Source organism: Vombatus ursinus, unplaced genomic scaffold (genome assembly GCF_900497805.2).
Source record: "Vombatus ursinus unplaced genomic scaffold, bare-nosed wombat genome assembly UNPS02014798.1, whole genome shotgun sequence".
NCBI classification, from domain to species: domain Eukaryota; kingdom Metazoa; phylum Chordata; class Mammalia; order Diprotodontia; family Vombatidae; genus Vombatus; species Vombatus ursinus.
The window spans coordinates 10,867,708-10,882,638 of NW_020954576.1; the positions used below are offsets into that span (position 1 = coordinate 10,867,708).

General features: G+C 40.1%; 1 protein-coding gene across 1 annotated transcript in view; it reads right to left on the minus strand.

Moving 5' to 3' along the window:
* Positions 1 to 3,018: 3,018 nt before the first annotated feature.
* LOC114049373 (nidogen-1-like) overlaps positions 3,019 to 14,931 on the minus strand; it is a 110,321-nt gene continuing 98,408 nt past the window's right edge. The window contains exons 15-20 of the mRNA XM_027870648.1: positions 13,372 to 13,498; positions 9,425 to 9,596; positions 8,307 to 8,464; positions 7,168 to 7,291; positions 6,385 to 6,497; positions 3,019 to 5,013 (exon numbers count right to left, since the gene is read on the minus strand). Coding sequence (XP_027726449.1) covers positions 4,892 to 5,013; positions 6,385 to 6,497; positions 7,168 to 7,291; positions 8,307 to 8,464; positions 9,425 to 9,596; positions 13,372 to 13,498 — 816 coding nt within the window. The 3' untranslated portion in view covers positions 3,019 to 4,891. The remainder of the gene's footprint in view (positions 5,014 to 6,384; positions 6,498 to 7,167; positions 7,292 to 8,306; positions 8,465 to 9,424; positions 9,597 to 13,371; positions 13,499 to 14,931) is intronic.

Here is a 14,931-nt window from a genome sequence, read left to right on the forward strand (position 1 = left end):
TTGAATTCTCACATTTAACCCAATTGTGAGTGATGAGATAGAAAAGAGTGCTTGAGGCAGATGGAGCAAGCAGGACCTAAGATAGGAGATAAGATACAAGACCTGACCAGCCAGAAAAGTAATCAAAGAAGACTATGCATTGAAGCCCCCACCTTGGACTTATCTGTGTGCTTTCACAAAGCACCCTCAATTCCAGAACAACTCCTCCCCTCCCCTTTTCTTGTTCTCTTTGCTTATCACCTCTGATATCAGGTGCTTATCACCTCTGATATCAGGTGTTTTGAAGCCATGCTTGCTTCTCCCATTCTCTAGGCCCCTTCCCCCTATTCCATAAAATTGTATTTAAATTGTACCTTTGACCTAGCTAACTGCCTTTGTCTCCTACAGGAAGCAGGGGCCACTGTGCTCCCTTAGGGGAGCAGGGCCTATGGCCTATGCTCTGCCTCGTACCCACTGGGGCTCTGCCTCATGGGGAACAGGCCCGCTTGGGTGCATCACCTCAATAAATGCCTTTCTTTAACTTGGAGACTGTCAGAGTGAATTCTTTCAGGACACTGGAACCTGCATGTCTATTCCTCATTATTTCAGGTAGCACCCCAACATTCTTGGGGTCCAGCCTGAACGCATCACCAATGGCTACAGAAAAGGTCTAAGTGAATTCTTTCACACCTGAACCAGCTCTCCCAACTCTAACCTCAGCAGTGAGCACATAGAAGTTAACATCTGGAATACTGTGTTCAGGGCTGGATGCCACATTTTAGGAAGCACAACAAAAAACACAAATATATTAGGTATCTAGGGGGCACCATAGATATATTACAGAGTCTGGAGTCAGGAAGAACTTATTTCAAATCTGACCTGATACTTAGTAGTTATGTGAGCCTGGACAAGTCACTTAACCTCTCTCTGATTCAGTTTCCTCAACTGTAAAAAAAAAAAAAAAAAATTCCAGGGATTGTTGTGAGGATCAAACGATAATATTTATAAAAATGCTTAGCACAGCACCTGGCATGTAATAGGTACTATTGTAGAGCACCATGCGCAATAGTCAATTAACTAGTCAACCAGCATTTATTAAGCACCTATGTGCCAAGCACTGGGAACTAGAAAGAGAGGCAAAACAAGACAAAACAAAACAAAACAAAACAGAATCACTTCTTAAGTGAGGACTTACTAAACGTTTTGGGTTGAATTTGTGTGAAACAAGTTTGTTGAAACCGAATTGTTTCTTACAGTTTCTTAAAAAAAAAGTAAATCTTATTCTTAAGTCAGGTTTCCTAATCAAGTTAGAAAAATCCTATTCCTAAATTAGATTTCTTGCTCAGATTTTTAAAAATAGTTAAAATCAACCAATGATAATTCATCATTCAGAAAAGCTGACACCATTGAACACAAGATTTTTTTTTTTTACAAAAAAACCAGTTTATTATTTTTTGCACTATTAGTGGCACAGATGTAAACTTTAGGGAATCACCTGATAATTGTATAACTTTGGGGGAACATATTTATTAAGCACCTTCAATGTTCTGCACATTTTTTAGAACTGATAGCTTTTAAAATTTTTTGGAAAATGTATCTGATAAAATATGAATAAAATGAAGTTATAAAAGTTATACAAAATCATGAAGAACACTTTATATAGAGCTGGATATGTTTTGATAAATATAAATCAAAAGGAATCTCATCTGCAGGACAGGCCTCAGATCAACCCCAACCCTATTGGAGGGACCAAAACGTTCCCCAATCTGGTGCTTCATGGAGATGTATTGCCTGCATCATAAAATAAAATTATATGTATCATTTGTAAGGAAAGGTTCTCTCCTCACCTGGGTCCCAAGGTTCTTCTTCTATAGACGTATAGAAAGACAGAGGGAAAGGGGTTAGGACCTGGAGTGAGCATAGAGGGGAGATGCTGTGGGAAGACTATTCTTGGGAAGGAAAAATCATTGAATTATAGAATTGCAGGATTGGAGTGGACCTCAAAGTTCACTTAGCACAAGCTTTACCCAAGGCATGAATCTCTCTATATCATTCTCAAAAAATAGTCATCCTATCTTTGCTTGAAGACCTCCAATGACAGAAAAACCCACTTATTATTTTGCCATTATGGCTTAATTGCTTTGAGTCTTAAAGGTCTTTGTCTCTAAGAGCCCCCTATGGAAAAAAAGCAAATGACCCTGAGAAAGGTCACACTATAAACCTTTACTAGCTAATAAAGTTATTAAAAGGAATTTTGAAAATAGCTCTTAACACTGTTTGGGACATCTAGTCCAACCCACATCTGAACAAGGATCTCTCTTAACAGGCTGACAAGTAACATCCCCCTGGTCTAGGCCCTTAACATCATGCTTGGGGTATTGCAATCATCTCATAATTCTTCTCCCTGCTTAAACTTGTTCCCTCCCCCTCCACCCTACACATTACTTCCAGATTAATCTTCTTCAAATACCAATAACTTATTTCACTGTTCTGTTCAGAGGAAGAACTCCTCCCTCCCCAACAATTTGAAGGTTCTTCTTTACCTTCAAGATAAAATCCAAATTCCTTTCCTTGGCATTCAAGGCTCTCCACAACCTGATGCCAAGCTTCCTTATTAATGTTACTTCCCATTACTTTCTTATACAAACTCTGTTTTACCTCCTCTGATCTGCTGAATGTCTTTCAGATACACTGTACTTGTCCTCAATTCTATGAATTTCCAACTCTACGCCTTTCCCCCTCTTCAAATTCTGGCCATCCTTCATGGCCCAAGGAAAGTTTCACTTACTCCATGAAGCTTTTCCTGAACCATGTAGTCCACTGTCCTCTCTAGACTCCTACAGAACTTACTATACTATTCATTTGGCACTTAACTGATTATCTTCCATGGCATTGCCAAGGAAAGTGTAAGAGAGAGAGAGACAGAGACAGAGACAGAGAGACAGGAAGAGGGGGAGAGAGAGACGGACAGAGACAGAGACAGAGACAGAGAGACAGAGACAGAGAGAAAAAGAGAGTAAATATTCTTTGGCACATGGATCCCTTCAACTCAGAGTTTACTGAGTTTTCTTTATTGATAACATTAACATTCTTTTTGCCTCTCCAATTTTTTTTTTGTTCTAAAGCTATTTAAATCAATCACTACATTCCCTTCTACAGCTTTAAAATCCCTAGTCTTTACGCCATCAAAACTTCAGAAACTTAGCTTTGGACCCATACTTCTACTGTGGCATTAGCTATTGGCCTCTGAAGAGTAGATGATACAAGAATCCCATGTTAGCCACTCAAAAAGCTAAAAGAGCATCTTTTAATCAATCACAGAAAATACCTAGAAAAATAAATGGGGGCAATCCATCAATAAACATTTATTAAATGCCTACTATGTGCTGGGCACTATGCTAAGCACTGGGGATAAAAAAAAGAGGCAAGGGCCCTTTTAGTAAGTCTACATCAATAAACAATTAAGAATTAGGTTATTTAAACCAGGAATACAATTTAGGTTATATTTACAAAGTATCTACTGTCTGCACAGCACAATGGTAACAAAGATTTGCATATAGTAGGTGCCAAATAAATGCTGAATTGAAGTGTTATGGCCATACATTTTCTGGGATGCCTCCTGGGGTGTCCAAACCACTGAGATGTGCCTGGCACCTTATGCTAAAAAAGAGACCATTCACATCTCCCCCCACTACTTCTCACAGTCATCTGCCTCCCTCTGAGGCATCATCAATTCTGCAGTTTTTCTCCTAAAATGAGAAGACAGGACTCATTCTTCAAGAATGAGAAGATGGAAGGCCAACAAGAACCATCCACATAGTGAGTGAGGATACTGGGTAAGGCACTTGAAATCATAGAAATCCAATTAGGAGGAAAAGTAGACCTGAGGAGAGTTATAGCTATGAGGAAGGTTAGTCTGCTAAATGGATCAGGTATGGGAGGAGAAAATGATCTCCCTGGTGTTCATTTCCTGGCCTTGGTGTTAGAGAAATCCCCAACCCAGGAGAAGAGCACTTGTATAAAATGTTGAGACAAAGAATGAATTGTTGCCTATGTAGCCTCTCTGGGGCTCAGTTTCCCCATTTGTAGAATGAGAAAGGTGGACCCAAGATAACGCTTTCAGCTCTTACATTCTATGGTCTTGGCATACTGGATTATTGGTGATAGGGGTACATGTGGGTAGATGCATTAGAGAAGGTAGTTATTGGTGTGGTTTGAGGGATGCCAAAGAACCCTCTTATACCTAAATATCTCTTTTGTTGGCCTAAAATATCTACTTTTAGATTCATTCATTTGGATTAAATCATGGTCTACCTCACGTCGTCATTGAAATGTAACATCTTACTGGGAACAGGTGACATAAATTCCTCAGCAGACAGTAGAATTCCCAGGGAAATGGGAAGCAGCATAGACAAGGTTTTCTTTGTCCAGGAGTGATTGAGAGAACTGAATTTGTTGGAAGACGTATACTAGAAGGGGAGGGCAATGAAACAGGGAAAGAGAGCACCCAGCAGGGAGGTAGGAGGCCGCCATAGAGAAGCCTTGCCTACCTCACAATTTTTTCCTAAATTGGCTCAGGCTGGCTGTGCATCCAGGGGCTGAGAGAGAATTGAGAAGCCAGACAACACAGCCGGGGGGCTTCATGCATTTCTCCAGGAGTCTCCACCAAGAGGGTCCTTAAGGTTCTAGTATAGAGATTGAGGCTTTCCTATTACAGAGAGCACAGGATGTATTTTTTTTTTTTAGTGGCAGATGGAACACTGAAGTTCCCCAGGTTGTGTTGGTCACTGGGTCAATTACAACTTGGCTCTGAAAGATTGGTTTCAGTCTGGTTCATGTCAAGGTAGGGTGTTGTGGTTGAAAATGTGGTGAATGTAAGTGGCATTCCTTTCTTTGTGTTGTTTCCAGTGCATTACTTCCTCTCTATGCAGTCAACCCCCAGGGTGTTGTCAGGACATCGACAGGACCTGCTTCCTGGGGTAGCCAAGCAGAGATGAGTGCAGCCTCCATTGTTCACTGTACAGTAGTTGTGGCCTGTTGTAAGGCAAAAGTGTATTCATTTTAGTATCGAGGGAAGTCATCTGAGCTGACATAGACAATAATGTTAACAAGATGGCCTCTCTACTGAGTCTTTTTTTTTTTTTTTTGGCCTCTATGACTATCAAGAGGTAGTTAGCACAGTACACAGACAGCTGGCGTTGAAGTCAGGAAAGACTGGGTTCAAATCCTGCCCCTTGAGGCAGCTATAGGTGGTATAGCTATAGGTGATGATAGAGTACCAATGTGAAGTTAGGGAGATCTCAGTTCAAATCATGCCTCAGACACAAGCTGTGTGACCCTGGGAAAGTCACTTAACTTCTGTCTGGTTACCTGTAAAATGCATTTTATGGGCTCTGAGGTCTCTTCCAGCTCTAAATCTACGTGAACCTGGTTAAATCACTGAATCTGGTTAAGTCACTAAACTGTTCAATGCTTTAGGAAATTCTCAAAGAAAATACAGATGATTTCCTGACCTGCATCAGTGAAGAGAGTTCCCATACCAGGAAGCTCACTACATTAATTGAATCATAGGTTCTGATTTTAAAAAGAAAATAAGAACATGAAAATGTGAAACTGTCTAGGATGCTCAGAATTGCATCAGCCTTATCGCTGGAAGTCCCCTTCCTAGGTGTTTTCTTACATACAAACAAAATCCGACACCAGGAAACAAAATATAATGATCCTCTGGTTTGCAAGCTATGCAGATGAACAGCTCATCTCCCCAAACCACCAAAACTTGTCTGGAAAGCTATTCCTTGTTTAGTCATTTTTCAGTTGTGTCTGACTCTTCATGACCCCAGTTGGGGTTTTCTTAGATACTAGAGTGGTTTACCATTTTCTTATCCAGCCCATTTTACAGATGAAAAACTAAGGCAAACAAGGTTAAGTGACTTGCCCAGTGGCACACAGCTAGTAAATGTCTGAGGCCAGATTTGAACATGTGAAGATGAGTCTTCCTGACTCGAGGCCCAATACTTTATCCACTGTACCACCAAGGTGTCTCCCCAAGAGTTATTTCTTAAGGGGCTAAAAAAAAGTCTAGAACATTGTGCATCTCAAAATGCTAGGCACAGTAAGACTGTTCTACTCTCCCTTCAACTTTCCAATCCTCATCTCAGTGTGGACTGAGTAGTCACTAGGTATGTGGAGATTGGCTGGGTGGCTCAAGAGGGTGGGCCACCCAAAGATACTAATATAACCTCTTCCTCATCACTAAGAGTAGGCAAGTCAAATTCACAGGACACCCCACTACCCACCCACTCAAAACCACTTCCTCCCCCACCCCAACTTCAATCTTCCCTCCAGCTTCAAGGCGCTTGACAACACCACTGACCACTAAACTCCAGCAGTGACAATGACAGGTACCTTGAGGACATTGAGAAAAAGCTGTTGTTATGCCATACAGCCGGGTCTGTTTGTGAGGATGGAAGCTGTCGGTCTCTTTGGAGATAGCGAGATCTACTGCCACTACAGAATTCCTACCAGCAAAGGAAACAATACAAAACATTGTCTGTTTGTTCTGCAGAGGAACTTTTTTGCAGACACAGAGTTGCCAGAGCAACATCTGCAAGCAAAGGTTATGGGCTTTTTTCCTAAGCAAGAAAATAGAATATATTCCTCCTTGGCAAGCGGGGGGAAGGGGGGGGGAGTTTCAATCCTGGTGTCAACTTCTTGGAGGTAAGCAAGGATCAAAGGGCAATTCTCACCACCCCTCTCTGGCTTAAGATAAAGCTCTTTGGGCAGCCATTTCTCTGGTCTCCCTTTATCTGGGAGGCAGGGTTAACAAGGTTAGCAAGGGGACTGAGGATATACAGCTAATTAAGAACTGTGGTAAAGAAAGAAAAAATAAAAATGACATCATTTATTCCAAATGGTGCAGGACCCCTACGGATTCATGTATATCCCAAAGAAGCCCATTTTTGAAAATATGGGAAAATTCTGCTCACCAAAACATTACAATGAAAAATGGCTTTATTTTCTCCTTTCTCTCTCTTCCTATTCTTCCCCCTCCTCCCACCTTAGCCACTGACAGCTCAGAGAATAGAGGAGGAGTTTCTCAGAAGGCCAAAGTCTGGGCCAAATGGACAGATGGGAAGGTCTGTGGCCGCAAACACAGCAAGGGCCCCAACACTGTAACAGCTGACGTACGTTTTCCAGTCTGTGTAATACAAATTCTTCCCATAGCTTGTAACGGCAAAAGGATACTGGGGCCCTTCAAGGATGTTGCGCTGGCCGGGATGGCTGGGGTTCATGCATTCCACCCGATTGGTGCCTGTGAAGAAAGAAAACAATTTGTTCTTTGTGCATGAAAAAATGGCTCTTTTGTGTCAAAAACAGGGCAGGGGTGAGAAAGAATCAGTGTTATAAATGACATAGCTTAGTGAATAAATTCAACTTTTAAAAAAAATTATTTTTCCAAGCTTTCCCTGACACATTTAGCTTTCTTCTTCCTTCAAATAGTCATGCCTTCTTTGGGATGGCCATTTTTATTTCCAGTAATTGTTAACAATCATAGTAACAACTCATATTTTTATAGCAATTTACTGTTTAGCAGGTACTCTAAGGAAATAGGTGGTACAAAGGCCAATGGCAGCTGATAACTACCAACTAATGGGCTTTTGAAAAAGTGAACTCCTAGATCAATGTCTGGAACTGGTACCATTCATAAAATTATCTTCTTTTTTTTAATCAGAGGAGATCCAGCATTGGATTTTCTTGAAGAACCTAGATCTACTTCCTATTTGAGAGATGGCAGTGGTGAGTTCCTTCTCCCCTCCGTGGCTAAGAAAGCTGTCCTCTAGGACATCACTGAGAATAAAAATAAGGCAAAAAACTCAACTTAATTGATGATGAGATCCCTGCCCGTGTCTGTTGACAGTAGTTTGAGAAATATGTTCTGGTTGCTGCTGGGAACCTTTCTATAAAGAATAAGAAGCTCTGACATATTTTTTGGTCAGGTATCTGGGTGGTACAGTGGAGAGAGCACTGGTTCATAGTCAAGAAGACCTGAGTTTGAATCCTGCTTCCGACCAGGGGTTGTTGTGAGGATCAAATAAGATAATATATGTAGAGTATTTGGCAAACCTTAAAGTACTATAGAAATATCAGTTTAAAAAAAAGTATAGTCTGTTCTGGTGATGTGTTTGTAAAGGCTCTTGGGGTGGAATGACTTACTTGTGGGAAGTTCCCAGCCCCTCCCTTTGTTGGTAGATACTCCTGAAGTACACCACCCAAGGCAAGGGCTGGCATTGCTCTTTATTTATCATACCTGAGGGTATTCAAGTTACCTGCATCTACCCAGCACAACAGTGAACTGTAAGTATCAAAAGTCAATCCATTGGGCAATCCCAGGTCATCTTTCACAAGGATCCTTCTGTTGGTGCCATCCATGTAGGAAGTTTCAATTTTAGGACTTTCTCTGTTCCAATCTGTCCAATAAAGATTTCTAGAAGAGGAAAGATGGCAGTGGGGAAGAAGAGAGAAGAAAACAAAGGAACACTGAAGTAATATTGAAAGGATTTTTTTAAGTTCTTTTTTTTAAAAGAAGCCTGTGGTTAAAAATACCAGTAGATACTAAATAAGTCATGGGATAAAATGAACAGGCTAGGAAGAAGAGAATGGGGAAGGGGTAAATTTAACTTTTCACAGTTTATATTTTTTCCTCCCACATGCCAATTGGCCAGTTAGTTTAAGAACAAACTCATTCCATAGTCTGAGCTGATATGTTACCAGGAGAGCTGTTTTCAAAATCATTCATTATATGTAGTTACTACATACTACAACAACCTAGAATGCACTGCAGGCTTTGGAGAGTGAAGATGAAGGCATAGATGTGGACTCAAACAGGCAAGGAGGCAATGATACTTGCAAACAGGTGCAATATGTGTAAGGGGAAAGAAAGCTGACTCTAGTGAGATCCAGAAAGTCCAAATTACACATGAAGTGAGGATGAAGTACTGTTTAAGAATGTTATGCTGTCTGATATCCAAATGAATAATAATAACAACAACAATAATAACCATCACTAATGATGGATTGGAACCCAGGTAAGAGTTCTGGGGCTGTCCATCTTAGTCTCACTTCCAATATTATTCACATTCAATGCCAGTGAGGAATATGATACTTCCAGGTTGTAAAGCCTAGTGCATGGTTTTTCAGTAGAACAAGGCAGTGTGGACACATTACACCTGAGCCATGATACATATGGTTTCTGCTAAATAGGGTTTAGTCTACTAAATAGTGTTTCTACTAAATGGAAACTTCTGGAAGAAAAAAAAAGTTTTCTGCAGAATATCAATTATTTCCAGGGGTCTTATATTTAGGAAAGGGAATAAGACTAGTGTTAAGAGCCTGCTATCTGAAAATATCCCAGTGAGACATATACATTTACACAAACAAAAAATACCCTCTAATAGAATCTGTTATGATTCCTCTGGGGTTCACCAGATCTGTCTCAAAGAGCACTCGCCGCTGGCTACCATCGAGCTTTGCTACTTCTATTCGATCCAGATGAGAATCAGTCCAGAAAATATTGCGACCTAGATGATCAAGAGCAAGTCCTTCCGGACTTCCAAGACCTAGAATCAAACACGGAAAAATCACAAATGACATTCATAAAATAGATTTAGTTGATAAACCTAGGTAAGATTGTGAAGTTACTGAGGGGTATCTATCTCTTTGCTATCATATTCTGAGCTCACTTAGTGCTGGGTGATGCAGTTCACAAGTTTGCCATTTCCATAAGCTCACAGTTTGAAAATGAAGTCCTGGTTGTTTCTGAGCAGAAGTGTGTTGGTAAATGTTAAAATGTACACATGATACACTTTTAAGTTTAATCTGCATTATTACTGTTCTTTTTTAAGTTGCAACAATCAACAAAACAATAAATAAAGCTCTGATTTGTAGCATTTGCTTATTTCTGAAGTTTAAATACTCACACTGAAAATTTAACAACTGGCTGTCTGAAGTCATATGAGCTAGCTCCAGCACATGGGGGCTTTTAAGATATACTCTCCTAGGGTCTTTCAGAAAACCCAGAATGACATTCAGTTTAGTTCAGTGACTAACATTCAGTTAGTTCATTCAGTTTAGGCAGTAAAAGGGAAGGGAAGGGGAGCAAATCTAGATGTGTGATTTTATTGGTGAAAGTAAAACTCCCAATGTGGAAACTCCCTCTACTCATTCAGATCAGCAACTTGCCTACAACTTAAATTCATAGAATTATTGGGGAGGTCACATTGAGATATTAAGTTACTTTACTAGGAACACACAGTTGTAGCAGAGGTAGGTCCTAAACTTAGGTCTTTCTGACTCTTCAAAGCCATAGTGTCTAGGGTTCATTCATTAGTCCCTGGAAAACACTTGCAATTGGTCTAAAACCTTAAAGCACTATGCAAATGATAGCTATTACTCTAGAAAGTATGACATACTAGATAGACTGACAAGCTTAGAGTCAGGAAGATCTGGGTTCAAATCCTACCTCTGATACTTACTAGCTGTTAAGCCATTTAACCAGTCTCAATTTCAGATTCTTCATGTATAAAACAAGAGACTCAAACTGTGTATTCTCTAAGGAGTCTTTCAATTCTAAAACTATGATCCTATAAATGAAGGATGAAACTCTTCCCTCCTCTCAGTAGAAGGATGGAGTCTATGGGTGTAGAATACTACATGTGCCATCAAACATTGTAGCTTTTTAAGTTGGCTTTGCTTAACTATTTCTGTTTGTTATGAGGCAAGGTTCAGTCAGGGAGTACACTGTGAAATAACTGTCATGTAGGAAACTAAAGTCAGCAACACAACTTTAAAAAAAAGTAGAGGGAGGGGGAAAAACCCAACTATAATAAGAATTTGCTCTCTATGGTGTTTTTTGTTTCTATTCAGCCTCCTACCTGGGTGATTTAGGGAAGTGAGGTAGTCAGCACAATGCTTAATTCAGTATGTATTAGCTTTCATTAAATTTTAAAGAATCCAAACACTAAGGCTGCTGCCCCACCCGTTCTCCCCTCAGACTTCTGATGGGAACCATCAAAGCCACCTCAGACCCCCTCCCAGAGGAAGTTCATTAGGAATGAAAAGCTTCGGTGGGGGCAAAGTCTTTTTTATTCAAAGGAAAGTACGGATTTGTAAAGTATTAAAATATTTCACATGTCCCTGGAGGCAAGGGAAGGGGGAGGATGACCTCTTGAGGTCATGTCCCACCCTTTGATTCCATGAGACAGGATCAGAATAAATCACTGTAGGGTAAATTTGGAATGAGTCCATCCCACATGGGCTATGTGGGATACTTAAAGCACAAACATGCTCACACTGATGGGGTGGGGAGAGGAGGGACTGTTAAGAGTTTAATATTTTTATAGGATGCTTGAAGAAATCCCAGAGGGAGTTCCACATCTCATTATCTCATCAGTAAAAATCTTGGTCCTAATTCAAACTCCAAGAAAATTCCGGCCCCCCAAGGACATGTTGCTTACAGCCTATGGTGCTGAGATCTGGAAAATGTCAACCAACATGCAGCTTGGGTAGAATGATAAGGCAGCAAATTTTGTATTACTTGCTCATGTTTAAATTAAAAATAACAGTAATGATGATGTTTAGAAAGAAACGGGTTCGGGACTTTAAATAAAGAATGCTGAGTTAGGGCAGAGCCCTAACAACAACAACAACAACAATTAAGTACCTACTATGTGCCAGGCACTGTGCTAAGCACTGGAGATACAAAGAAAAGACAGTCCCTGCTCAGAAGGAGTTCACTTTTGAATAGGGGAAAACACCATAAAAACAACTATTGTACAAACAAGCTATTTACAGGATAAATTAGAAATAATCAACAGAGGGAAGGCACTAGAATTAAGAGGGGATGGAGAAAGACTTCCTGTAGAAAGTGGGATTTTAGCTGGACTTGAAGAAAGCCAGAGCATAAGACATAGGCAAAGGGAAAAGGGAAACATGGCTGTATTCTATATCAAGCACCAGCCTGTAAATGTTGAAATTTCTCTGCATTTGGTGAAAAGCTCACACTGTGACTTTTCTTCTGCAAGGATCAGATTTGGGTTTCTTTCATTCAGTGTTTTGGCAGTAAGTAAGAAGGCTTTTGTTGGGAATGTTTCTGACTGTGCAGAATTGTCTTGGATGGTTATCAGGTCCAAGAGCAACAGGAAATAGCTGACACTGACCTACTAGCCTAGCCTAGCCCAGCCCACTGAGTTTTGAACTCAAAATGAAGATAACAGTCACAACATTTTGGGAAAAGGAACGACTGGATAAATGCAAAATGGCATCTGGAAAGCTTCTACCCATCAACCCAATCATGGAAAAAACAGCAATAGTCTCTTGATAACAGAGTTTTGTACCAAAGAACTCAATGGCTGTATCCACAGCCAAACAAATTTAATTCAACTTTAATTCCTGCTGCATTAACCTCTGGCAAAGTCAACCAAAGGGAAAAAGCCCAGGGGTCTGCTTCAAAAGCGCTGGGACCCTTTCAGAATAGGAATGGTCAGCAAAATGCCAAATTGGAAATTGGAGAGCTATGCTCTGTTTCATGTTGGGGGAAACCAAAAGCCTATTTTCAAAGGCATGCTGTTATGATTTAGCAGTGCATGTTGGAAACAAAATGATTTGCTATTACATTATACTCCAGATTATAGATGAAATCCCAAGAGAATCAATGCCATTTCAATACAGATCTGTTAGATGAAAATGTCTCTAAGTCTAGGTAATGGCTCATTTATTTCAGGCAATAGTAAAGACATGAAAATTCCTATGCAATGACAGAATTTAAGCAAACCTAGAGATTGCACTGTGATAAGATCCATCCTGATTCAATGGAAAGTATACTGGATTTAGAATGGGAGTGCTTGAGTTTGAGTTCTGTTTTGATCAGCTACCTAACCTGTGTGACCTTGGGCAAGTTACTTAACCTTTCTCTTCAGGCCTTGGTTTCCTCATCTGTAAAGTAAGGAGATAGAAAGGGGAAGGGAGCCTTCAAAGATAATATAGCACAGTAGACATCTACTGGTGTGATTTGGAAACTGATCCCATTTCCCAACCTTATTCTCAAATTTATTCTAAAAACAGTTAAGGTAGGTCACCCAATAAAGGAGTTGTTCTAGATGGCCTCTGAGGTCCCTTCCAGTGATAAATCTATGATCCTATGATCTTCCTAGGGACAGGTACATTTTCAAAGGGAACTCTCGAGGCAAGTTGGCCATAGAATGATATCTGAGGCCAGGGGCCCCTGCCTGATGCACTGGATTGTGAGATACCATTGCCACTTACACCATGGAGGTAGAGACGGTCTGTCTTGTTTCCTAAAAACAAAACCAATGAATAACAGAAAGCATTTCCCACCTTGTTTGATGATGGTTGTTGGCTCCCCACCATAAAGGCTGGCTCTCCCAATGGCGGGCTCGCTGATGTCTGTCCAGTAAACCACCTTATCCACACAGTCAAAGGCAAGTGCAATAATAACTTTATCCTGTAAGTAAGCACAAGCTGTTATAGAGCTACATGCACAATTTCTTAAAAGGTAAAGTTTGCACTAAAAATCAATGGGCCTAACCCCATAAGAAGCTCAGCTGAAATCCCTAATGGGATCTTTAACATGGCCAGTCAATTACTAGGTAGCCTCTGGGAGGATACTGAATATTTCTTTCATCTGTGTTCTTCTTTTGTAGCACAGGTCATATTAATGACACCAGCAATGCTGATATTTTTCAAAAATCCAAAGGCCTCCCCACCAACCAAATTTTTATTGGGCCCACCTAGATTTATCCATTTCATACTCTTCTCATCATCTCCTCATGTTAAGCAAATACAAATATTTACTTCCATTTAATTCACCATAAATTTTCTAACCAACATCAGGCAACGTGGCATAGAGGAATTCTTTCTTTGATTTTAGAGTTAGAAGACCTGAATTCAAATACCAGCTCTGCTAATAAGTACCTCTAAGATCCTTGGGAAAAGTCATTTAACTTCTCTGTGCCTCAGTTTTATCTTCTCTATAAATTGGGGATAATAACGTCTGCCTGAGGCAATGTGTTATATGTTGTAGTGGATACAAAATGAATGCCATGGTCCTTTCCATGAAGAGGTTTATAATCTGGTAGGGGGGTAGGTCCCATTAATTGCCTTGGGAAAGCAATTTTCTATATAGTCCCCTACAACAAGCATACTTCCTCCTATGAATGAGTGCCACCCTCATAGTAGGTTAGTCTATTCTACATGAGGTCCCATCTAAATAAACCTCTTTGAGTGCTGTAGTTATGAATTTTCTCCTTGACCAGACATTAAGAAAAAGTTAATTACTTTAGAGATACTCACGTCAATGACTCACAAGAAAATTTAATATTGTTTCATTAGACACCTCATGCTATTTCTAGTAAGTCACTGAAAGGCTTAGCTCATTTGGAAACCTGGAGACATGGAAAGGCCAGTTTTGCCTAAAACATACATACATATATTCACACACACACACACACACACACACACAAGTTTATTTGTGTGCTGAATTGCTGAGCATTTATAATTCCATAAGTTAGCCCCAAAAATGTCTACAAAGAATTTTCTGTGGCTTGGGTTCTCCACTCATATACCCCCATTTCAATCTTTGCCCCTTGTGGTCTCAGTCCAGTTTCTGCCTCCATGACTGGATTTGGAAGAAATTTTTATTCATCAAAGGTAATTTTCCAAATTATCATACTCTGATATCAACTACTTCTTGTATGCTAAATGTTAAAAACAATGAAGAGGAAGAAAGTGCTTTCCTTTAAGGAATTTATTTTTTAAAAAAAGACAACAAAGATGAATAGAAACACACAACTATGGTTACTTTGTAAAAAAAATGCTGCTATTTTTGGGTTCTCTCTCTCTCTCTCTCTCTCTCTCTCTCTCTCTCTCTCTCTCTCT